Source organism: Limulus polyphemus, unplaced genomic scaffold, assembly GCF_000517525.1.
Source record: "Limulus polyphemus unplaced genomic scaffold, Limulus_polyphemus-2.1.2 Scaffold274, whole genome shotgun sequence".
Taxonomy (NCBI): domain Eukaryota; kingdom Metazoa; phylum Arthropoda; class Merostomata; order Xiphosura; family Limulidae; genus Limulus; species Limulus polyphemus.
In genome coordinates this window covers 250,058-277,792 of record NW_013665884.1, presented here as the reverse complement: position 1 = coordinate 277,792, position 27,735 = coordinate 250,058, and the positions used below count along the sequence as shown (strand labels likewise).

At 33.4% G+C, this 27,735-nt stretch overlaps 1 protein-coding gene across 1 annotated transcript in view; it reads right to left on the bottom strand.

The window, feature by feature from the left end:
* The window catches only part of LOC106456953 (RNA cytidine acetyltransferase-like), a 61,611-nt gene that overhangs the window by 20,659 nt on the left and 13,217 nt on the right, over nt 1-27,735 (bottom strand). The window contains exons 6-10 of the mRNA XM_022382745.1: nt 20,985-21,161; nt 20,079-20,414; nt 11,626-11,861; nt 5,206-5,330; nt 1,025-1,175 (exon numbers count right to left, since the gene is read on the bottom strand). Coding sequence (XP_022238453.1) covers nt 1,025-1,175; nt 5,206-5,330; nt 11,626-11,861; nt 20,079-20,414; nt 20,985-21,161 — 1,025 coding nt within the window. The remainder of the gene's footprint in view (nt 1-1,024; nt 1,176-5,205; nt 5,331-11,625; nt 11,862-20,078; nt 20,415-20,984; nt 21,162-27,735) is intronic.

Genomic DNA, 27,735 nt, shown 5'->3' with positions numbered 1-27,735 from the left:
CTGTTAAGTTAGAATCCAATATAAGTAGATCATCTGTCAAATTAGAATCCAATACAAGTAGATTAGCTGTTAAGTTAGAATCCAATACAAGCTGTCAAGCTATAATCTAAGGTAAGTAGATCACCTGTCAAATTAGAATCTAGGATAAGTAGGTCACCTGTCAAGCTATAATCTAAGGTAAGTAGATCACCTGTCAAATTAGAATCTAGGATAAGTAGATCATCTGTCAAGCTATAATCTAAGGTAAGTAGATCACCTGTCAAATTAGAATCTAGGATAAGTAGATCACCTGTAAAGCTAGAATCCAAAGTAAGTAGATTAGCTATCAAGTTTGAATCCAGGATAAGTAGATCAGCAGTCAAGTTAGAATACAATGTAAGTAGATTAGCTGTCAAGTTTGAATCCAGGATAAGTATATCAGCTCTCAAGTTACAACCCCAGGTATGTAGATTAGCTGTCAAGTTAAAATCCAAGGTAAGTATATCAACTGTCAAATTAGAATCCAGGCTAAGTAGATCATCTGTGATGATCTACTTACCTTAGATTATAGCTTGATAGCTAATCTATTTACCCACAATTTTAACTTGGCAGCTAATCTACTTAACTTGGATTCCAGATTGACAGCTAATCTACTTAACTTGGATTCCAGATTGACAGCTAATCTACTTAACTTGGATTCCAACTTGATAGCTAATCTACCTAACTTAAATTCTAATATGACAGTTGATCTACTTATCTTCGATTTTAACTTGACAGTTGATCTACTTAACTTGGATTCCAACTTGATAGCTGATTTATTTACCCTGCATTTCCAGCTTTACAGCTGATCTACTTTGCGTAGAAATAAGTTTTGTTAACTTCCTCCAAAATTTTCTGTTATGGTTAGTAGACACATAATTTTATAAATTATTGTGATTACAATCAGATTTTTAGTGGTTTTTTTTGCTTACCACTATTAAAACCAACTATAAAACTAAAGGTAACTAATTAATAATTTGAAAAACTTTTCAACCTTAAAGGATATAACTGACAAGACTGAGGAACAGGACAGCCAGAGTTCAAATACTTGACAACTGTTGCATCTAAACAAAGCAATTCATTTAGCCATTGTTCTACACCATCCCCATTTTTGTATCTGATTGACTCGTTCAGTGTTATTTCATGGAGTATACGACCTAGAAGAAATTTTAACAATCAGAATAAAGATTTTCATGAATTAATAAATGTCAAGCCAAAGTTATTAAACATTCTGTACATTTCAATTCTATACATAACTGAGGCTAAGTAAGCAGCTTTATACAGCAGAATAAAATGTTCTACAGTAAAGTTAACTTACAAAAAACACACTTTTTCAACAAAATATAAAAATAGAAACAAATGATATGTAATCCACAAATACTGCATGGTTGTTTAATGAAGTTAAGTTAAATTTTCCCATTAAATTCATAGTTGCTTTTTAAATTATTCATTCTCAGAATATTATGAACTTGTTATAATATAGATTTAAAAAGGATATATGGTAAGTTTAAAATGTTAGGAATGACTCATTTTAAATACTGAAAACACCAAGTAGGAAAGTTTGAAGTTTTGTAACCATAAATTCTAGAACTAGTAATTATAGAACAAGTAGTTACACCTGACAACATGGAATCTTGTGAGACTGAAAAAATGAAACATTTTTAGTGATGACATTTTCACATATAAAATTATTCAACTAATACATCATATTAATGAGTATAACAAGACTGGAAAAATTTGAACTGAAGAAATGAAAAAATGTGTACTAATATATTTCCCCTGGTATATCAATTATGCCACATCACAGTGTTTCACCAAACATGAAACAAATTAAAACTGCTATATCTACTTACAAAAAAACTAAGTACATGGTTTATCTCTTTCAGCACAGGCTCGGTCCCTAGGACCAACTTTTTGTGCTTGTCATAGTTTCCATGCTATAACTTTCAAATTAATAAGCATATGTTAACTAGAGGGACATTCTGAGCTTTTGATTGGCTATTCACATGTCATATATATTGAAGTAAGTGTATATAAGGGACCGTTTCCAAAAGTGAAAAGTGGTGAGCATATCAGTGACATATCAGCAAACAGAAAAGATATGAGGTTCTTATTTTATATTCTAGCTTGCCAATATCAGAAATTTGAGTTTCTAATTCACATGAAACTACAGACTTAGTATTTTGATATCACAAACATTCAATATGAATCAGTGCTGCATTCAACATATCATGTGACACACAAAAATCAATGTTTAACTGTTCTTAATTTACTTTTAAATTAAGAAATTGGATAATGTACATTACTAAAATTTGAATTATAATTTACAGTTTGATACCAAACTTATTGATATAAATTCATAAAATAGTAGTTCAATAAAATTTTGAATGAGTCAACAAACGCGATGATATGGCCTTTGACCCGTGACTCGTCTGGGAAGGGTTAATATAAAAACATATAAACTAGTATAATACGCTTTGTTTAATGTAGTTTTTATCATGTTCTGAAGAAACCAGATCTTACTTGTATAACTAAGTAAACATGTTAAACTTTGCAAATGTGTACAATACTGTAGCTGAACAATTAAAACAACACAAAATTTTTATATCTGAAGACAAGCCATTGAGAAATACTATCAAGAAAATGATGAAATGACAAACAAAAATTTGGCATTTGTCTTTATTTTCAAAAATGTAAGTTTATATTAGAAGGTTTTGAACTGTTTTAGCTACAGCTGAATAAATATATTTAAAATGTTGTATGTCAACTACAGCAATCATTCAGCCATCAAAAAATACAACTCCAAATGATAACAGCAGCATTTGATATATGTTTTGTGTCAAGATACAGGTGAACAACTTATAGCAATTTATTTTCAATAATCACAAAACTATTGTACTTCTTTGTACTTATAAATATTAGCATAAATCAAGAAAATAGGTAATAAACCAAACAAAAATATAACAACTTTAACTCTTAAGTTTGCTAAAAGCAGTATCTTAAGCCATCACAATTAAACTTAAGACTCACTATGCCCATATTTTTCATTATAAATGCACACATACAGAATAAATAACTGTAACACAAATAAAATACTATCTATTTCCTAAAGAATGAAACATGCTTAAAAATACTCATATGGTCATCATAAGTAATGAACAAATACAAAATAAAAACTCATGACTCAAGCCCTAGCAATAGTGGTATCTCAAACATCCTGTAGCGTGTGTCTGAGCATTCGTCTGTCTCCTGTTTGAAAAGCTGCGCACACAGGCAAAGCTCAACATTCACTTTTGAAATGATGGGAGAACAGGCATGAATAATGTTGATGCCAAATTTTATCTCGCAAGCAGGATATTCTACAATAAATTGTTAGGAATTAATCACATTATTATTCACATTTCAAAATGTGACATAACTTAAAGAATAAAAATGTAGATTTACTGTATGTTATTGCTGAGCCTCAGCATGACTGAAATGCTCAACAATTACTTTTCATTATGGGTGGTATAATTAGTTGAGCTTTGGCTCTGAGTGAAACCAAGAATACAACACAAGTAACCTTTTTAAAGTCCATGAAATAATTTAAATTGGTAAATTAACTTAAACGTTTTGCATCACTACGAACGAATACTTTTGGTTGTTGTATATATACTAATGGAAGTCAAACAAACAAGCAATAATCTTTGCAGCAATATGCTATTTGATCTTATCAGATAAACTATGTTTATTGTTCAAACAAATGGATACACACACAAAAACAACAGCAAACTATGTTTACGAAACTTCTATGCCCATATTAATGTTATACTGTATACTTTTTTTATTGATTCAAATTTGATGGTGTGCAAGACTGTCCACAAGACTGCAGATTTTCTGTATACAAGAGATTTTTTTACCTTGACTTTTGACCCATGACCTTCAAAAGTTAATCAGTTCTAGAACTTTGTATGTACTCCTTGTTGTTTAAGTTTGGTTAAAATCCACCTATCCAATGTTGAGATATCCTATCCACAAGATCAAGATGGATGGACAGAGACAGACCGATATGCCTTGCTCGGAAACGCTTCACAGTGGATATATAAAGCATGTCATTTCATGTTTTATGTATAATATTTATATTAAAATTTTTTTCGAACATTTTAAGATTGTTGTTTTTATTTTCGTATTACTATTTACTTTTAAACTAAAAGTTAAAAGAACACTATCTACAACCAAAAAGATGGTAAAGAGTACAATTTATAAAAGCTACAGATTTTTCTCTCTCTGAGATCTGTGTTTGCACTAACACTGCCAATTGGAAAGCTTCAAATGATGTTTTGTTTGCTTAAAATTTTTATAAAGCTAACAAAAGGCTACCTATACTTTAACACTAAACTAATATACTAGAGGATGACAGATAGTCAACAGCACCCACCACCAACTCTTGGGCTACTCCTGCCTAACCAAACAGTGTGATTTGACTGTCACTCTTATCATGTTCTCATGGTCACAAAATGCAAAACACATTTTTGAGGCAAAAAGCCATGAACCATAAACCCTTCAATTCACGATCCAGGCACACTAAACACTAGGTCATGTCTGGTCTTGTTACAAATGAGGTAATAATTTTGTTTTCTAAGATTAATTGTACAAATTAAATGGATTCTTAAATTATAATGCATATTAGTAGTGTAAAATAACAACAAAGATCACTTAAAGGCAACAGAAAATATGAAGTGGTCTGCTGAAGTTGGTCATTAATATATATGAAAAGTTAGTTTCTTCCACAAATCAGTTACCAAAACACAACTCAAATTTTATGAAGTTGTTTACAAGAAAAGATCATAGAGAATGACTATTTTAAAAGAAACTCTGTCATAAGCCTTACTATATGTATAGATACTGGAGGTATCCCACTTACTACAAAACCTTAAAAATTCAGAAAACAGCTGAAATGGGATAGAAAAAATACCAAATAAAAATGTTTCACCACTGCTAACATGGCATCATCACATTAACAGTAGTGAAACATTATTTTTATTTAATATTTTTTCATCTAAAATAAACTTTACTAAGAAAAAAAAGAGAATTCTTATAACTAGAAATCTTGTCTCATAAAAATTTCTCTAGTATATAACAAAATACATGATACTCTTATGTCAAAATTACAATTGCTAAATGTTTATATCACAATAAAAAACATACCAGTAGAAACACTAGTAGTGTTTGTGGCATTAGTTGTGCTAGTTCCTTTACCACTCTGGATAACAGACTGACTACGTAGTTGCTGCATTAGTTTCAGAGATAAGGATCTTCCTGTTCCTTCATAGCTGAAATTTCAGTTTACATTAAAACTGCTGTATTCAATACCCATTGTGTTTGTAATTTCTAATATGAAACGTAACATAAACTGGTATTTAGATGCAATTCTTAAAAAAATAAAGAAGTTTCAATTAAAGAAAGGAAAAAAAATTCTATTTACTTTTTGTTCACAACATTGTGGGAAAAGAGCTTCATGTATTGTTGTAATATGACTAAAAATTAAAAACTTGCAAAAGTTCCAAAATTATAAATAAAACTGTAAAATACAGGATGAATGACCATATGACAGTAAAACACATATATACTTATGAAGAATTTGGCTATAAATACTAAGGGGAAGCTGAAAATAATGAAAAAGACAAATGATACAGGTACTAATTAGAATGATAAATATAATAGCTAAACAAACTATTAATGATAGTTAAGACATTAAACAATAATAAAAGAATTATTTTAGGAAAGTGCAAAAGAAAATTAATTATTTGGAAAGTTAAACAAAAATATTTTTCTTGAAAACTTTCTAACAAATAGTTCTCAATTACAGCAAGTAAAACAAGCAAATAGAAAACTATTTTAAATGAGAAATAAGAAAGAAGGGATAAAAGAAGGTAATGATCATTATAAAAAAAGCAGTACCTTTATTGATACCATAAGTGTAGATGGAGTGTTGCTATTTTCAGCTGTATTTTACTTACTGTTAAACATTACTCTTTTGAAATCGCAATTTTGCAGTATGGAAGTATATTTCAAAATTAATTCAGTGTAAATAGAAACTACAGTTGAAAATATAAATAACTTTCAAATGACTCAACTGATTAAAATAATTATTAGAAATGCACTAATTCAAGCTTTTTTTTATAACACTGCATACTCCTAGATAGATAGATATGTTAAATTACTGGTTATTTTTTAGTTCTGATCTATGTAGGTAGCTTACTTTGATGAGAAGTTATTGGTAATACATGAAACTCCAAAGTAGAAGTTGAAACACCTGTAAAATATGTGCTAGATTTTGTAACTACCTATTCAATTATAAGTGAATTTCATGATAAAGGGGAACTGTACACTATTGTTTTTGTTTTCTTTCTCAATAATTTAATAAGACAATACAACAAAGAGATATATATATAATACCAAATGATATATTATAAGACTGGACTTCTTTCTCCGAACTACAGTGCAAACCTTGTATCAGTGGATGATAACAGATATTTTTCTAGCTCCCAAAATGAGACCAAGGAAATAAATTTCAAAACTCGTAGCTTCAGAAATAGCCATGTCTATAACAAAGAAAAACAATATATGTACTCCACTCTTTAAAGAAATAGTTATCAAACCAACTAACAGAGAGGGAGTTGTGATCATATGGCAGAAAGATCTCTAATTTCAAGAAGGCTTACAGTCTTATGCCAACAACTTAACAGTACATAACCAGAAGCTTTCACCTCAACATATCAGGATACCATCTTGGATACTTGTGCAGAGAAAATATTGATTTGAATTTCTAAAACTTCTCTTTGGGAACCTAAAGAAGAAATATTAGACCCAATATCATATGCTGACAAAGCACAGTATCCCCAAATATCAATTGAAGAAACTGTAAATTTTCATATCCTAAAAGAAAAAAACACTACATCAAATGTTTACCAAACCAACAATTTCATTTAACAGCACTGAAAACGGTACCATCAATAATTGCACCTTGAGCATTATGACAGACACCACCCCAAAACATGAAATAATCTTGAGTCAGGAATGTCTGCAAAACATCAAAAACAAGTTCTTTTGCACATGAATATACATCATGGAAGATATTATTGGATATATATACATTTGTGAACATATCATGAGATATAATCAATGACATCCCAATCAGCTTTTATATATATTATAGCAAAAAAGGGGCAAACAGCTTTCAAATAAGATATGGCAGAAAGATATAATAAATGTAATCTAATCACTATGTCCCTACTGATTTTGCCAGTAGCAACAAGCAAATGTTGATAAACCAAAAACTATGCTAACTTTAAACACACTGAATATCTAGGCACAGCTCACCAAATCTAGTTCATCATAAAAGACCAATTCTTCTCCAGAACATTGCCACAATCATGTGAAACTAACTAGAAGACTTAGGTATGTACATAAAAACATGAACAAAACAGATAAGTTTCATATACTTATACATTTACAAAAATAAAATGCACTGTTGAAACTGCATAGGGAGTTTTAAAAAACTGTTGGGAAGGATAAAACACTACTGAGGCTGCAAAGGGAGTTTATAGAACTGTTGGGAAGAATTAAACATACTTCTGAGACTGCACAAAGAGTTTCAGAATGCATTAAATATCGATATACAAGCTGAAACGCTGCACATGTATTTGAGGCATTCTTTTTGTTCTTGTTGTTAATATTGATGTTTTTATCCAAGCTTTGTACAATTTCCCACATTGTTCTTTTTTTATCAAATGTTCTTAAATATCCTTATTGATTGAGAAACAATGTTCAAATAAAATGTGAACAGAAACAATGTCTTTTCTTTGTTATATTTATCACCAATTCTAAAATTGCTCTAAATCATATCAACCAAGATTTTTTAACTCTTTTCACTATCATAGGCATATATATGTTCTCCTTTAGATCACTGCCATGGACACATAAACATTCTCCTCTAGAACACTGCCATAAACAAAGACATATATATGCATTTTCTTCTAAAGCACTGCCATAAGCACACACGTTCTTCTCTACTGCACGATGTGGAAACATTTTCATGGTGCCCCCCTTTCTAAACATTTTCCATGTTATTTGTTTTAATTGTTGTTACTATACTACTTAAATTTCTCGCTATGCTCAGCCGAGTTCATGACCCCAAAAGTACCTTTAGTTTCCATACTATATCTTTTAACACATTATTTGTAACTTCACCAAATTTTGCAAGCTTTCACCAAACATTACAAGTTCTTTTGTAGACAGAACAATCAGAATTTTTAATAAAGTATTATTTCTAAAGTTTTCTCTGTGAATATAGGGAATCAATGTGTTGACTGCTCAAAGTGTAAAGTGATTTTCATGTTAAGATTAAAAATACTTTTCTTCACCTAAAAATTCTCAGATTTCATTTGCATAATCTCTAAAACCTTATAAATGAATATCAAATGTTTTTTTCCTAGTAAAACATTATATTTCATCTGTTATTTCTCAACCCTAACTCTATATGCATTCAATCAACTTGACCAGCCTCATAACCACCATAAAAAATATGATATAAATCTAAATTACCCTTTTTCTTTCTAGAATGACTGCACACCGTAACAGTAAATTACAGTTGTTTATTCTAAATACCTTAAAGCTTGTAACACTATCCATCTGTTTAAATTTGGTTGTTTTATTGCCCTCTGAACTGTGTCTAACTAATAATTCCACTACATAAGTTGTAAATCACTTGGTGAATGTGTAGTTTTCGTTACTCTATCAAATTACGTAAGACAAGAGCTTTATATTACATTTTCTGTACAGGGCATTTTCTATTTCCTCATTCAGTTTCAAATTTGTTTTCTTAGGAATGACATCGATGAGCTTAGCTGAAATTTTAAAGGCTCTTATCCCATAGTTAGAAAGCCAGAAAAAGTTATGATAGTTATAGAACATTGTTTGATTTTTGCTTGTTCTGAGATGCATTATTTAATTAGATAAAAAATTATTTAGTGTAGTTTTTCCATTAGTATAAAAAGTAGGCTTAAATTTCATCAACAGTTGACAACAAAAATAAGACCCAGATAAGTACTATATTTCTTGTTTTTCTTGTGTATTCTTTATCTATTATTATAAAAGTAACTAAAATGTAAAGGTTAGAAACTTATTAGGTTGAATAAAGAAAAAATAATATTAATAAAAAATTTTCATGAGGTATGCTAGCTAATTAATATAGATATTACTCAGGCGAAGCATAATTTTTATACCCTTCAATCTTATTTGTTTATAGAACCATAAACTAGAAAATCAGACCCACTTGCCATGCCCACCTGTCACATCCTTTCTTTCACAAATTACCAGTAGTTCTATCTGATGTTTTATCCTATATTATTTATAACCAATAGAAAGTTAAAGTTTAATCTATTAAATGACATAAGGTTTTTAAACTGTGGGTCATGCCTCCTCCCAAGGAGGCACTGAGAGTCTGGGAAGGACAAATGTGAACATACAAGTTATATCTGAAAGTCCAAATTTAAAAATAAAGAAGTTTTAAATACTACCATACAAATACTACTGCTATTAACACTTCCCATGGGCAGGTTAAAGTGTGCATGTTGTGGCTTTTTTAGAGAGTTGCATTCAAAATTTAAGTAAACTACCTGATTATTATTGTATACAAATAAACTTGGCATCAAAATGTAGTTAATAAATCAAATTTTAATATTAGATAAATTTTAATTTTATAAGAGAGTGTTTAAAAACATCTTCTATCTCCCCTAGTATAAGAATTGTGACATTTGCACTCTAAGTCTTCCCTTGTCTCTAATTTATTTACCACCCCTCCAAGAAATAGGGATTTTAACATACATTACTCATAAGCAAATAGGAATCATAAAAAAGGTAAACCAACAAGGCTGGAGATACTGTTGACATTATTTACTCAAACTATGAACCCCTATTTAGGCTCCATGCTCTTACCTAGAATAACATTTGGTGGAGTCAAAATAAGGATTTGTAGTTTGAGTAAATAATGTAATGAGTATCTCCAGCCTTGTTTCCTTACTTTTTTATGATCCCTACTTGTAGGTTTTTAAATTTCCAATTTTTTATTTATCTTGTTTGCTGACTTTTTTATGCTCAGCTATGGGCAAAGGATTACTTGATAGGGTAGCTAGCTGATACAGTTCATGATGATTTCCTGTAGCTATTGACTATTTGATCACATTAGTTTGAGATGTAAAATGTTAAGCTGCAGCTGGAGATTGTCATGGAGATTTGTTTGAGAATATAGTGAGCATTTATAGATTCTGTGTAACAGGTTTTCTATATATAATGCATAGCAATGGACAAATATATGCCTTGACTAACACACAACCCCCACTAAATATGAATAAAATGTTACCAGTAAAAAAGCACCCTTGTCAAATAAGATACATGCATCTAAAACAACACTTTAAATAAACTTTCATGCCTTTTAAAGTAATTATTCTATGAAATATATGTAATGAAATTTAATATTATGTGTATGGATTTTTTTTGTTACTCCTTCATTTCATACATAAAGATTGTCTCCCAAAAGACACCCATTGTATAGTGTACAAAGCATTGACTATCTACATGTTGCAGTCATGTAACATTCATCTATTATTGACTAGTAATTCCTGTTTCACTCTGTACTTAAGCTTTTTTAAAGGACCAGATATATGTAAGAAAGCTAACTTCAAGGGGTAATGAAAACATCATTTACACTAGAATTATTATTATTATTGTTTTTTAACTTATGTAAAATATAGAAGAAAAATCAACTTTTCAATACCCCTTTAAAGTACCTTACTCAGTATTCCACAAAAGGTTTGGGTGCAATATACCAAGTCAGTTATGTTGTAGGCTGGCAAGAGAATAATAAGAAGAAAAATTAGAAACAGGCTATTTTGAGCAATTTTCTTTTCCTTGTAAGTCTAATATGCATGGTTTTGTGTGCATTTTTATATGTGTACAGCCTTAGCAGTCAATAGTAAAGGTTTTAAAGTGTTGTTTGAACTGACTCTTTACTGTTAAAAGTACTTTTTGCTTGAATGTTCTATTAGGGTTTTCTGCAATTGTTTGCAATACTTATTATGAACCACTTTCGTAATTCATGACATATATCGGGGACACACTATATAACATTTGTTTTAAGACATCAAAAATATGAGAGTTTGGAATTTTGTACCACCATGAAGGAAAGGGCATTATCTTTCAAACTTTCCCAGGTTTACAATCAGATATGTAATGCAAGTAATTTTTTATTAGCTCTGAGACTAACAGAACAAATGGTTACATATACTAGATTTCAGTATCTTATAACTATAAATATATTAATAAAATGTAAAATGATAGTAACCACCAATATAACATGTCAATTCATACTTCTTTACTTCAGTATAAAAAATTGTAATGGGAAAACCAATGAAAAAATTAAAAGGCTAACAATTATATCAAACTATTAAGGTAACTACTGATACACATATACATATGAGCACAAAACACACATGCACATACATACATAAACTGATGTAAATGAAAGAATAATGCCATACATTTATAATTTGTGTATAGCAAACTTACCCATTTATTGTGGATGCCATGAAGACAAGGTAAGGGCCAAGAAGCTTTTTCACAAGAGGTAAAGGAATGGCAGCTGCTTCGTCAATAATAACCAACTCAGCCTGCCCCAGTTTGTTGGCATCTGATGGGTGAATGTATTGAATGGTCTGGCGGTGTTCTCGGAAGATGTTCACTCTCACTACAGCCTTGTTAAAATCTGGATTTGTGGACTGAATCAGCTCATAGTCTATATGTTCCTGAAACCAAGAAAATTGTTCTCAGACTTTTTTTCTTATGACCTTTAAATATACAATCATATTTCCTTCAGTTTCTAATCTAACTGTCATGTTTTGGCAGTGATTTCACATTTCCCTGCTACTTAGATCAAATTCTATATGTACTGTTTATATGAAACATGGTCAATTAATGGTTCCTGAAAATATTGTAATGGCATACATGCCAAAACAAACTGAACTTTCATTACCCCGATTTTTTTTAATACAAAACTGAGTACTATAATACCATAAAAATCAAACTTCTGTATTACACCAAAGAACAGTTGCCTAAGCAGTGAACAATGTACATGATATTAACAAGTCAAACCTACTTAAAGGTTTTAATAATGTTCCTTTTTAATTTTTTCTTAATTTAAAAGCTTTTACTTACAAAAAATTATGCAAAACAGATACAAATGTATTGGTTCAGTATTTTGTTACAAAACTGGAACATCAACCAAAAGGTGATGTTATTCACACTTGTAAGAGTAATTAAGTTTTAAGAAACAACTGGAACAAGAGTGTTGCAACTCAAGTAAAGGCACCAGTTTTAGGAAATGACAGAGAATGTCTAAAAGACATCACACATAAAAGAAAATTCAGGTGAGAACAAGAAAGCAACAGAAATAACTGAACTAATATAGAAAAACTTGACCCTTTTTAAAGAGAATCTGATGTGACTCAAACATGAAGCCTTTATTATTACTGTATGCTGTGAATAAGAAAACAACCTAAGAGATTGGTCTAACAGAAAATGCTTTGGAAATCATGTCAATCTTAGACAGAACTAAGTGTACAAAAACAAACCTGACCAGAAATTAGAAAAAAATTTATACCATTCATTTATTTAAAAAACTGTTTTATTGATTTACCATCCATGATCAGTCTATATGTCACAGACAAGACTAGACTGATCTGAATCTCTGCAAATATCTTTTTGGTAGTATACTTTGAGGCTAGTATTGCTTTTTGATCTTAGATTACATTTAACAGTCTTAATGGTCCTTCAGATACATTTTTACTTATTACATTATTCAGCACATTATAACATTGTTTGATCTAAGGCATACTTTCATAACCTTGCCAAGAAAAGATAGCTTGTCATAACCTCTACCCACCAGTGTTCTAGCCTCTTCCCTTAGGAATGAAGGTATCAAGTTGAGTTCTTGACACTTCTTTGACACAGGAATCAAAATCCTTTGAACCAATCACTGTTGACAAGTAATCTCTAGATTTCTTGAGGTAGTTGTAGGTTACAGAGAAACAGTTAGCCTTATGGTCAATGGCATACAGGAATTTTCAAAACTGTTTATTCAAGAAAAACTCTTGCATTTATTTTAGCTGCACTACTAACTGCAGTTTTTACTTACTAACAGAATATACTTCTAAGGGAATCATGTGGAATAAAATGCTTAAGGATCTTTTCAGTCTTGCTTCTAACAAACATATCCTTACTTAGAAGAGGAAATGAGGAATTATGAATGTTGAATTTAAGAGCTCACTAGCACACACTTCTTTCAGGTTCTCTGGCTTAATGAAACAGGCCTAGAAATTATTTAACCAATTAGTCTGCTCATCATGGAGTTGGTTACACATAGGATCACTCTGTTTGAACACAAAGATAAATAATTTTTACCAAACGTAAGAGCAAGACATACATACTCATGCTTAATATATAATAGTGAAGACATCTAACTTGTTAAGATTATTCAGTTACATCATATGCAAATAGCCAGTGGTCAGCTACTCTCTCTCTCTCATATGAAATACTCTGCTCAAAATTTTTTGTGACACTATATCAATGATTTGACATTAACAACAGTCACTACAGTGGATGCATAATGGTGAGCTACTGATTTTTTCCTTGTTACAATAACTAATATGATGAATACCTTCTGACTGCTTTTGCTAGTGAATATTCATTGAGGGAAGTTTAATTTGTAAATCACTGACAAAGGTTTCTTAGAAATAACTTCACTCAGCCATTCAGTTTGTACGACAGTTTGATTTTTTCATCACTGAGGTGTTTAGTACCTTGAGATTCTTGGGCAGGAACTTAGAAAAGTTAATGCAAGGAATGATTACAACCACAGCCTCTGTACAAACTCTTCTGTAAAGATAACCAACAAGTGGTGGTGTAGGTCAAACTTGCTACACACACAACTGCTGTCGATGTTTTCAGAGTACATGAAAATACCTCCTACTTGTTCCTTGTATCTTCTTAGCTACACAAAAGACATATGTAAGTGATTGACTAGGCCTACAAAAATATGACTATTTACATTTTTAATAGTGTTGTGTTTCTTTAAATCATTCTTGCCCGTAGCATGATATTTGATAAGTGACTTAAAATACCCACAAAATGTGTGACTCGACTTCACTTTGTACACATAAGCTTACAGACAATCTCCATTACTGACCTTATTTTCCAGCCAAGACCAATTGGATTTGTTCTTTAAACCATATGTTTTCCACACATAAGCTGGCCGAATTTACATACACATAAATGATCTGAAATTTTAAGCTGTTTCAAAAGCAAGAAAGTTCACACAGGGTATTGGGTCTAAAGATCCCCACCCTCCTTAAAAAGAGCTGTTTACTTACTGAAGGCCAACAATCTTTACAAGTAATATATTTAAGGAATATACATAACAAAATGAACTCAAGAAACAAAAACTTCATATCTTATAAAACATTACCTAATGTCAGAAACAAATGTGATTATGCTTAATCAGAACTTGCGTGTTTGGCCCAACATCTCATCTACCATCTCAAAAAATCAACCAGTTTCACCGAATTCTGTGCCACAAAACATCCTGAACTCCAGCGCTGCATCATCTCCACAGGCATCATCTTCTCATTTTCTCTTTTCTAGCATTGAATCTTGTTTGCATCTACTGACTGGAACATAATTCCCTGCTTTTCCGGACAGCTCGAGGCAACAAGTCACGTAAAAATTATTTAATCATCAAATTACCAGTTTCAAAAACATCAATACATTTCTTGTTAAAGTCCCTACCAATTGGACATGAAGTAGGGTGAAGAGAAGCAGAACTTTCTGACTGTCCCTGGTTATATTTCATATGCCCTTTGGAGCCTGAAAGATACTTAACCAAAATAACGACCATGGATCAGACGGACGGTTCTAAAACAACATTGATTAGGATTATCACCATTAACCATGAAGTCATATGACATGAAGCTTGCTATAGTTTGCACATGAGTTTGATACAGTGGCTTAAAAAGACTGACAACATATATGATCTGTGTAGTTTCATGCAGCCAATAAAACCTGCTTTAATAAGCTGTTACTTTGACTTGACAGGATATTCTTTGTGTGTTGAGTCCCCATGCACCAACTGTACTGGTCACACATGCTAGTTAGAGGCTTTTGTTTGGGGAAATATTATACACATGCTTTCTGCACAGTATAGTAAAGTGTATATATATCATTTAAGAAGTTTCAAATTATGACTGAAAATAAAAAAAATCCAAAGACACTCCATAAAAAATAAGAAAATCCAGATTTTTAGAAAAATCAGGAACTAGTAAATTCCTGCTCAAGCCTGAAAATAACTTTTTCTCTAGTGCCTAACAAAGTGTCAGGCACCAAGAACTTGGTGTCTGACACTTTGCACCCACTAGCTGACACAGACAGTGATTGTCACATGCATTTTAATATGTATGATTATACTACTGTAAACAGTCAAGGAAGACATGATAAAATTAATTTGGTCTCTTGTTTTATTTTCATAATGATTATAAAACCTGTAAATAATAACATTAAAAAGGCTTGTAAAACATAACAGTAAATTGGAGTGACCTATATGGTACAAAGTTTAAAAGCCAAAACATTCTCCTGTCTCTGAAAAGGACATTTTCAATACAGCATGTGTTTCATTGTTACTCTCTGACTGCACCTCAGCCTCAGACCCAGAACTTGAAGACTGGTCATCTGCATTAGAGCAGCTGGAGTTCACATCTTCATCAGCTCTGTCATCTTCTGTGCTATTAGTGCCAATTGAGTCTACTAACTCCTTAGCTTAATTACTGGGGTCCCATCAAAGGAACAAAGTGGAGGACCTTCTATGATTCTAAGAAAATGGGTTAGCCTTTTCTTACGTACTGAACACCTAGAATCAACTTTCATTCACTTTAATTTTGAAAACATTCTTTCTAGTTTTGCATTTGAGACTGGAACAGAAAATAGCAATTCAATTAATGTTAGAATGTTCTTCCATTTTGATTCTGCAAAGGAGGGCTGAAAAAGAAATATCCAGGTTTTCTTATAATCATGTTTACTAGCTTGCAGATAAATAGGTCATGCCAATTGTCAATAACTTCAATGCAGGTGCATTTGACACCAGCATTACACAAGATGGCTTGAAAACGTTCAAACAATTCACTTATTTCTTCATTTAATTCTCTTCTCTGTCATCCTGTGCCAAAGGAAATTCAGCTCTAGCTACCCATGATTCAGTATTCAATATGAGAGCAATTTTATCTAACAAAGAACTTCCAGAGTCATCCAAATGGAAAGACATGCAAGAACATACAGACTCAATTGTTAATTTTTTCTTTGATTCCAAAAATATCAGATTTTTTGTCAAACTGGTCAGAGTTGAATTGAACACCTTGGTATGTGTGCATTCCATTTTGCTCAATAAATACTTTGTGGCTGGAAGATCTTGAAACTTTACTCTACTGAATGTTTGAAGTTTACATTTTGCTTTTTTTAAAGCACTAATAGCAATCACAACATCAATTCCTTCTTCCCGAAAAACTTTTGATAATTCTGCAACAGGACTTATTACATCAATTAAAAGTGAGATGTGCAACAACATATGTCTGGTTTTTCACTTTTATAAATACCCAGCAATTTCATCATTACCTCTCTGAGCAGCCAGATGTTCAAAATGTATCATGTAAGTGCCAAATTTATCCAGCACTAAACCCAAGGATGCCATTTTGAATGAAATCCATCGTGTACCACATGCTCTTTTCTTTAGCATTTCGAGCAAAGAAATTGGTAATGCGAGAAGACATTGTGAATGGCAGTGTAAGGACTGGGGCAGAAATAAACAACCTCATCAAGGCCATCTAGCTCGAGTAAATGTTCATCAACTTTATCAATGTTGCTTGGGAACATTTCACTACTGACTTTCCTGTACCTGTTTAATTTTGTTTTCAAATCTAACTGGTCAAGTTCACCAGCTGAATATTTGGAAACAACATTGCAAATTGACATAATGGTCAAGGGTACCATGCTGGACAGAATGTTAAGTACTGACTCAATTGTTCTGGACAAACACCATTTTTGTGCTGGACATTGTCCATGTCCAGCCACTTATTTTCAGGCTTGCCTGCTACTTGTATTTTCCACTTGTGGCTTATTGTACACTCATATTCATAGAATAGAAGTTAATACTATTTACAGCAATGCTAAAGAAAACACAAACTATTAAAGGATTAGCTCTCACTACAAGTAGATAAAATTTTTGCATGTCGTGAATTTTTATAGTTACATTCAAATTTTAATCAAACTATTATCAATGTATATAAATAAACTTGACATCAAAATATAGTCAATATATTAAACTTTAATATTATATAAGCTACATTTCTTACTTTCGAAAGTAAATATTTAAATAAATTCACAATCTCTGTCTGTGTAACATAAAATTTACTGTTCTAAAAGTAACTACAATGTACAAATTAGAAACTTATTAGGTTAGATAATGAAAAAAAAATAAAACATTTTACATCATTCAATATCATAACTTTAACTACACATTTGCTATTTGATTTACAACTTTTATCATGAGATTATTAGTTAGACAGGTTGAAAAAGCAATAAAAATAAACTTAAACTATTATAAGCTTTATGATGTTTAGAATAAATACTTGTAGTTTTCTGTCACAATCTCCAGTCATTTAAAAAAAAAATAGTAACTTATAATTATTTTATATTTTTAATCTTAGCATGAAAATCACATTGCATTTAGACAAGTTTGAGGTAGACTTTGACTACATAAATTTGCAGACAAATCATTTGTAAAAAATAAATTAAAAACCTGATTTTTTGTATGGAAACTCTTGAAATGTTTACTAAAAGTTTGCCAAATTAGAAATTTTAGTACATATATTTTCATTGTTAGCTGGTGGTTGTAAGGTAAGTCAAAATGACTGAGCCCATACATATAGTTAAGGGCCTAAAATTATCTAGAATTTCAAAAATAAGAAAACAGAAAAGAAATATAATTTTAATAACTGTTGGTGATCCTTGAAATGTTATGTCATAAATAATAGTGTAAAATCATGTTGTACACACAGTGTTGATGGTTATAAGCTCCAAAATTGTGCTGTAACACAGTAAAGTATGGAGAAAATACATGTTTGTATTTATTTGGTATTATCTTCTGTAGAATATAAAACTGATTCTTACAGAAAATGTAATGTACAAGGAGAACTAAGTTTGTGGCAAGTTTCAACACAATTTTCCACAAAGGAATTGGCAAACTATGGGTGGAAATGGTAAGACAGTGGTAGACAAGTAGAAAAGGTGAACTACTTCATTTATTGAAGGTTCAGTAATATTAATGGCCTAGATTGGTGCCGCTTTGAATACCAATGACATTCAGAAAGGTAAAATTCCTCCATGCCAAGATGGTACAAAGGATCTGGTGCTGAACTCCAGCTTAATTGGCACAAGCAAATGAGAATAGTGACACATTCCCCTTGGACAGGATACCAATCCAATGCAGGTTAACCCCCAGCTAACAGCTGGTACCCATCATACAGCTGAGTAGACTAAAACAATTAGAATAAAATACTTTGCTTAAGGACACAACAGCATGGTGGGCAAACCTCGAATTCTCAAACCATCTGACTACAGTTTCAAAGCATGAAGCCAGTGAGCCACACTGTCCCCACATCTAGAAAAGGCTTTCCCCTAAAAGAACTATTTGCTATTTTGTGAAAGAGAGGATGTGGCAGGTGGGTGTAACAGGAGGGGTTTCATTTTCTAATTTATGGCTCTGAAATCAAACAAGATTGAAGGCTATAAAAATTACGTTTTGCCTGAACAATAAAGATATTATAACAAATAATATACACTGAATTCCAAATTTCTCAGAGGGGTGGCAAGTAGATTAAACATCACAGTTCTCATACTAGGAGAGATTGAGATTTTTTTTCTAAATATTTCCTTAGAAAATTAACTTAAAACTTAAATAATATTAAAATTTAATTTATTAACTACTACATTTTGATGGCAAGTTTATTCATATATATTGATAATAATGTAGCTTAATTCAATTTTGAATGTAACTTGTGAAAGTTTATGGCATGCACACTTTAATCTACCTGATGAGAAAGGGCTTAGCAACAATGCTAATACAGTGAAGGAAAAGTAAAGACTTGCACAAGCTTACACAAGAAGGCTGAGCAAGATAAGCTAGCCTCATAGTATTATGTGACTACACATGCCTTTTGCAATATTGCTTGCCATCTCCACTCTTACCAAGGGTTACTTTTATGAGTTAACTATTGATACTTATAAGCTCAACTGATATTTTGTCTGCTTATTCTGTTTGACAAACTGCCATATGAAATATAATGAGTGAATGCCACATTAATTACCATATGAGCTGAAAGACTGAAATTTTAATAAATACACAAATTTTTGTTTGTAAATATTTCAGAAGTAATCAACATGAAATATATATATATACATCATCTTGGACATTATGGTTTGGTAAGGGACCTATCATGTTTAAATTGTTACTGTACTTGTGCAAATTTTCATCCAAAATCTGATACAAGCTAATTTTGGCCTCACTAACACCCATTCTTTACATTCCTAGAAACTTAAATGTACTTTATTATCTCCTAAGCTAATAACTTTGAGACACTTGGATAAAATCTATAAACTCTGAAACTATTGACTTTCAAATTGGTGTGTTAGAAAGATAATGTCTTTTCTAGGACCCCTCCCCTTATGAATCCCACATTTAGCTACTTGTTAACAGTACAACATGACTACAAATAATATGCCTTGAGAAAACATTACAAAATATTGTAAGTTAAATTATTTAGTTTAAATCATGAACCAATCAAAAGAGAAAGCCACAAAATAAGAAAAGATACAACCAGAAATCATACAAGAGCTTAAAGTTCAGTTATTCATTAAGATCTTACCTGATACTCCAAAACATCAAAGCCTTTTAAAATAAACTCAAAGAGAGTCTTCAGATTCTCAGGGCTTGGTGAGGTGACAAAAATGTTGGAATAGCTAAAAGCAACTGAAGCTGCAATTGCTAGACCAAGGGCAGCTGATTTTCCTCTTCCTCTTGCAGCTGTCATTGCCACAGTGCTGTGCAAAGTTTTTTCTGATATAATATCAACAAATTTCAACACAGCTTTTGCTTGGTCAAGAGTACGGCAACAGTTGACTAGCACACCAACAGGCTGAGTGTCTTGAAGTGATTCTTTTAGATTCTGAAGTTCCTGATCTTCAGGAGACAGTGTTTCTTCCTGGTTAAATAACAAAAAATAAATTAATAATAAAAATGATGAAATAATAAAAAAATGAATGTTATAAGGAACTGAAATTGCTAAAAAAAACTACAAATACTGATTTACATATATATCAGAGTAATTTTCATATATTTTATACTTTCAAGCTCTTAATTTGATCCATTCAATTATTTTACATATTCTTACCCAAGGCTTTTTTAAGAATTAAATTAACTTTTTTGGAAGCTTAATATTCTTTGGTAACTTTTCATTACTATTATTATTACCATTGTCATCCAAATTCTTATAAAATGTTATCTTACTTGTATAAAAAAAGGCTCTGTTTGTTATTTATTATGTTTGTTATGGTAAAAAGGCCCGACCAACTTACCTTACACTACCTTACCTCATATAGCATGGTTATGATAAACAACATCTTATCACATGTTAATATATATATATATATATATATCTGTGTGTGTGTAGATAATCATTTTTATAGCTTTATATCACAAAGAAAGTATAAGAAACACAGTAACTCTTTAGTTGTGTATCTTCTTTCAAAATCTAAAAATCAAAATAAACTACCTTTGTTCTGGGAGGAACAGGGGTTATGCTCAGCACATGTGATGACAATGGTAGAATGTTTAATTGGTCATCCACAACAAGACATCTTTTATTTGATGCTAAGGACAACATGAATCGCTCATTGAATCGTCCAACAACATTCTGGTGAGCTTCAGTCCTGAAACGAGCATGGACATCCTAGAAATATGAAGAAAAAAAATCATCAATTTCTGTTTTATAAAAAGTTAAATTGTTATTTACTAGCTTTTTAATTGTACTATACTGTATGTTTATTATTTTTTTAAAGTTGCAAAAAATGGTACGAAATCTGGAGCAGAAAAGTGAACAACAACAATAAACCAAAGATGCCTTTTTTGTTTTCTTAATATCAGCTTGCCAAAACCATTCGATGTCACATTGCACATAATATGTTCTGGTAGAGGTAATCAGTAAAACCAGTTTCAAGCCTTAAGCTTTTTATTTTTCGGTTAGTCTTTGAGTAACAGCACATATTATGGTTGGCTGAATGCACATCTTCTGTCTGAAGTGACACTTGATTTTAAATTTTAAGTCAGTTAAGAACTGTTTTTATTGTAGCACATATTTCTCAGAATCTCCTTACCAAATATGAAAAAATGTTAATGACAGTCAAAATTAATTAATTTTATAGTGTCATTTAGGCTTAACGAATAGGAAAGAGCACCTAACCGATTATGGTAGCTGTACGATCCCAATATGCTGTGTAGCTTACTAAAGTAGACTGTTTTTTGCTACTTCTGGAAGTTCTGTCATTCTACACAGGATACGAAAGTTCCAGAGATTAACCAAGTATCAGTCATAAGCTGCTTGACTGTTGTTTGAATATTATTTTGGCTGGTTGGAACCCTGTCAGACTTTGTGCTTATTGGTTAAAATAATGTTTTATACAAGGAACAAGGAAAAGATGCTCTCTTACAACAAAAAAATAAGGTAAGGTATACACAATTGTAAAGTTGGATAATGTATATCAAAACATTTGGTTGATCTAAGAACTTCCAAAAGAAGCTTTGACCCAGTACTTGTCTCATGAAGAAGGGATTTTTGACTGAAAGTGATGAACAGAGAAAGATTAGACAAAAATGTAAATATAGAAGATCAATATTATAATAAAAAGGAAAAACTTTAAAGATCTCATCCAACTGGCCTGAAAAAAGTGTTGCATGAGTTAACTTTATTTGGAGGTAATCCATAACTTATATAAGCATGAATTTGAAGTTTTTACCTAAACATAAAAAAACAATAAAAATATATCTAGAAATAAAGATACAGACAGTTTTACAATATTTATCACTGGATTCTAAGCCACAAGTAAAAATAATTTATTTCAATTTTTAAATATGAGACTGAAATGTGAGAATAGCCTAGCAAAAAGATTACAACATCTTCAGAAACTTTAGAATGTATGTAGTAAAAAAAACAATGAATAGTTTTTGGTACTCGATATATATGTTTAACCATAGAAACTGTTAAATAGCATTTTACCATTATTTGATCAGTCAATTTACCTATTATTTTTTATTTTTTACCACTAAAATACCAAACCCTAATCTATAGTGAGTGTATCATATCTATAGAAAATTTATTGAATGAACTTTGAGAAATAGATTCTACCATAAAGTTCCATTAAATTTCTGAAAAAATAAATCATTAATTCTTAGATGTTCAGAATGTAAATTTTCTTACTTTGCATTATAAAACCATACTCAAACCAACCTTTTTACAATGCTCTTGGCGATCTACATAACAGGATATTGTATTATATTTAAAAAAATATTTTCACAGTGTGTTCTTTACATAAATATCTAGTTGTTGAAAGTTTTTATTTATTTATTTAAAAGTAAATTCTAATCACACCTATATACAAAAACAGAACAAGTATGACATTTACTCTCCTACAGTGTATATTTCATCCTTAAAAAGCTCTAATCTGGCTGAGAGCATGTGTTAAATTCAACTTAAGGTGTTACCTTGATCAAGAAACTTATCTATTGTTTCAAGGGTTGGTTGGTGTTTGGTGTTTACTGGTGCAAAGCAACTTGGCTATCTGTGCCAAATGAGTAAAAACATCAAGAGTAAAAGGTAAAAATAAATCAATGTAGGAAAAAAACCCAGCTAAAATGTTAAATACATCTAAAAAGGTCTATGGTGAGTGAAAGGTTAAACACAATCAAATTGGACAATGTCACCATCCAACGTCAAAGGTATACCTCTATAAAATACTTGTCCTAAATGGTGCCATCGCTCATATTCATAACGACGACACGACAGTAAAATGTGGCTAATTGTGACTTGGCTACACATTGGAGGGTCCTAACCAGCTAAAAGAAAACAATGAATTAAAAAACTGTGACAAATGCATAGCCGTGCCAAAACAACTTCCTCCTTACGTTCCTTATGGAAACTAGAAGGCCAAAGAGAAATCATAGGTTTGATCTGGAAAAGCTTGTTGTGACATTGTTCACCCCAAGTCAACTAGTGCAAAGCCTTGAATACAGGACCATAGTCCATGTATGGCACAGGCACGGCCACAATGGCACAAGAGCAGACAGACTTAAATGCAATGTCTGGGAGCTCATTCCCACGAATACCGACATGACCAGGTATCCAGAAAAACTGAACAGAAATGGAAGATAGAGAAAAAGGGACCAGTCGATAGAGAATATTGACGAGAATAGGGTGAGAACTAACGTTAAGCGATTCCAGGGCCTGTAGAAATTTGAGAGAGTCAGTGTAAATAGTACAATCAGTATACTGCTCAGCTTCTACATGATACAGGGCTAGAGAAATGGCATAGAACTCGGCGGTGAACACAGAAGCTGTAAAAGGGATTCTGTGAGCAACCACCTAGCCAAAACAGACAAAGGCAGAGCCCACACAATCATCTGATTTCAAAAATGGATACAGAAGAATGGATCGAAAGATGTTCAGCAAAGAGAAGACAGTATTTCCAATCGAGAGTATCCGCCTTCCTCGGCTGACTTAGAGAGAGGTCACAGTGGGGGATGGTGACAAGCCATGCTGGAATGGACTGATCACTGGGGCAGCAATGTCATCCAATGACATATCCAATTCAGCCAGCTGCTCCTGGATGCGAAAGCCAAAAGTAGGAATAGAAGACTGTCCCAAGTGGGATGATGTGGCAAGGATCAAAGCTTGATAGCATATTGCCTAGAAAGTTGCAAATGGTGAAGGTGAAGAGAAGGTTCATGGGCCTCAGTGTACAGACTCTGGACCAGAGAAGTATGGAAAGCCCCAATGCATAGCCGAAGCCCCTGATGGTGAATGGGGACCAGCAACTTCAAGGCAGAGGCCCTGGCCGAACCATAGACCAGAGACCCAAAGTCCAGTTTGGATCGTATGAGGGTACAATAGATCTTTGTCATAGAACAATGATCTGCTCCCTAAGAGGTGGAAGAGAGGACACAAAGGATGTTCAGTGTCTTTGTACAATTGACACATAGCTGCTTGATGTGAGATATCAAAGTGAGCTTATAGTGAAAGATAAGTCCCAGAAACTTAGCTTTGGGAACCACGGGAAGAGCAACATCACCAAGATAGAGCTCGGGATCGGGGTGCAAGCCCCATTGGTGGCAAAAGTGCATGCAAACGGTTTATGAAAAAAAAAGGTAAAACTGTTTGCCGTGGTCCACTCCAAGATTGAGAGCAGTCTGAAGCTGCCACTCAATAAACCTCACGTTCAACGACCGACACAAGATGTGAAAGCCCGTTTGCAACTGTAGGAGAGAGTTGGTGAGTAATAGCATTTGTTTTGATACTAAAAAGTGTAACACTCAAGACACAGCCCTGAGGAGCTCCAAGTTCCTGAGTGAAAGAACAAGAGAGGGTCGAACCCACAAAAACTTGGAATCGCCGGTCAAGTAAAAAGTTACTAATAAAAATAGGCAAATGGCCATGCAACCCCTATGAGTGGAGGTCCCGCAAAATGCCAAACCTCCATGTAGTGTCATAAGCCTTCTCAAGATAAAAAAACAAACTGTTCTCTCTTGAGGAAGGCTTCCCTAATTGATGTCTCAAGGCGAATTAGGTGGTCCACGGTGGAGCTCTGTCGATAGAAACCACACTGGGTTGGCGAGAGGAGGTTGTATGATTCCAGGAACCAAATGAGACATGCATAACCATCCTCTCCAAAACCTTACAGAGACAGATACTCAAAGAAATTGGACGATAGTTAGAAAGAACCATGGGATCCTTCTCGGGCTTAGAAACAGGTAGAACAAGAGCCTGGTGCCAAGCATCTGAAAAAACATTCTCCTGCCAGATCCAAGTACCAGAAGAATAGCAAGAGAGGCAGGAAAGAAATGGCACAGCATCTCATAGTGGATATCATCGAGTCCAACTGATGTACTGCCAGACCGATTAAGAGCAAGTTTAAGTTCCACCAGTGTGAAGGGGCAATTATAGTCGTAAAGACGATCGGTCCGAAAGGAAAGAGGTGATCCCTCTACCCGAGACTTGATGGCCAAGAAGGCAGGAGAGGAAACAGAAGTGCTTGAGTAATAGGAGAAAGACTCCCTGAGAGCATCAGAGATGCCTCGTATATCAGCAACTCCATGGCCATCGGAGAGCAAGATGGAAAGGGGATGGGAAGCATACTTCCCAATGACTTTCCAAATCTTCTCCCAGACAACTTTGGAACTGGTGGTAGAAGAGATGCTGAAGGTGAGGTTAATCCAAGATTCCTTCAGGGCATGACACCTGACCTGCCGAGCATGAGCTCAGGCCCACTGGTAAAGTATGTGGTTAGAAAGAGAGGGATACCATCTGAAGATATCCCAGACCTGTTTTTGAGCCTTCCATGCCTGTTGGCAGGCAGGATTCCACCATGGATGAGGATACTGTGGAAAACATGTCGAGGTTTTTGGAATAGAATGAGCAGCTGCCTCTATGATACAGTCAGTCACTGCTTCCACACAGTCATCTATAGATGGCAGACAGACAACAGCAGGATCAAGTTCTGAGAGAGCAGTGAAAGAGGGCCAGTCAGTTTTGTCCAACTTCCCCCCTGGCATCGACCACGTCCAACCTCCCTCAAAATGATGGGAAAATGATCAGTGTCTTGTGGGTCACTGTCAACCTTCCAAGAAAAATGTGAGAAAAGTGAAGGAGAACAGATAGATAGATTGAGAGCAGTAAAAGACTGACTGGGTGCATGAAAGTAAGTAAAAGCACCAGTGTTAAAGAGAGACAGATTGTGATTCGAAACCAAACGTTTTACAAAATGACCCCTCCCATCAACATTGGCATGACCCCAAAGGGGATTGTGCCCATTAGTCTTCCAGAAGGAAGAAGGGAGACGGCCAATGTTCGATGAGAGCATCAAGGTCTGATTGATCATGGGTCTCTCCAGGAGACAGGTAGATGAAACAAACAGCGATGGTACGACCCAAGGAAACCCTGATAGTGACTGCTTTCAAGGGTATATTGATTGGCACAGACAAGGTAGGCACGTGCTGGTCAACCACCAATGCCACCCCTCCATTAACTCGTTCATCGCTCAACCTGTCATTCCGGTATAAAGAAAACTGCTGGTTTCAGGAATGTTTCCTGTAATGAGAGACATACAGGATGATAGTGATTGACCAAGACCTTAATGTCATCCAAATTAGAATGGAAACCTCAATAGTTCCACTGTATCAATGTGGCCATATTTATTTAGGTGGAGGAGAACTCTTCTGTTTATGACCACACCATTTTTCTTTATTACACTAAGTCAACTGGGCAGATCTCTGCCTGTAAAAGATGATTCCAGTGACTGAGGGTGGGAACGAATAATTGGGCCGTAGAAGATGGACCCCAAGCTGGCACTGGAAACTGGGGCCAAAAGAGATGGACCTGGGCAGTCACTGGAAGCATTGGTGGAGACAGAGACAGGAGTAGACGTAGACTTGTCAACTCATTTATCCATAAAGGGTAAAAGGCTCTTCAGATGCTGTGAAAATGAATCTGTCGGAGGCATGGAAAGTTCTGTCTGCACTCTGACTGTAGTAGTGGAACATAGTTCAGCAGCATAAGTCCGATATGGAGTTGGGGAAAATAAATTTCCGAGCCTCAAGAAAAGAAATATTGTTCACAGTTCGCAGATGCTGTACCTCTTTCTCCTTTACCCATTTAGGGAAAGATTGGAAGTATGAGGGGTGGGAACCATTACAGTTCACACAGCAAGGGTCCAGCTCACACTCGTAGGCGTCCTGGTCTTTGCTACCACAATGAGCACACGTTAAAGAACCATGACAAGATGCCTTTGAGTGTTCAAATTGCTGGCACTGGAAGCATCTGAGAAGGTTGGGAATATATGGTCGTACCCAACAGTTTAGATACTCTGCCTTGACTGAAGCAGGTGGACATGGAGATGTAAACATCAGTATAAGAACACTGGTCGGCACCATAATTCCATATTTATGAATGGAGATCCTTCGAACTGCTGAAACTCCTTGGCTGGAGAAACCAGTGAGGATCTCTGACTTGGGGATGTTCTTCAAGTCCCTCTCAACAATGACTACTCATGAGGAATTCAAAGAAGCATGGAGAGTAACCTCAATGGGTATATCCCCAATGGCCTTAGAATTCAGGAGAAGTTCACTGTGTTTAGCTGTGGATGTTTCCACCAAGATATCTCCAGAACACAGCTTCTTAACTGATTTTGAAGAGCCAGCAAGCCCCTCTAATCCCTTCTGTATACAAAAGGGAGACATTTACCCTAAAGATTTATCAG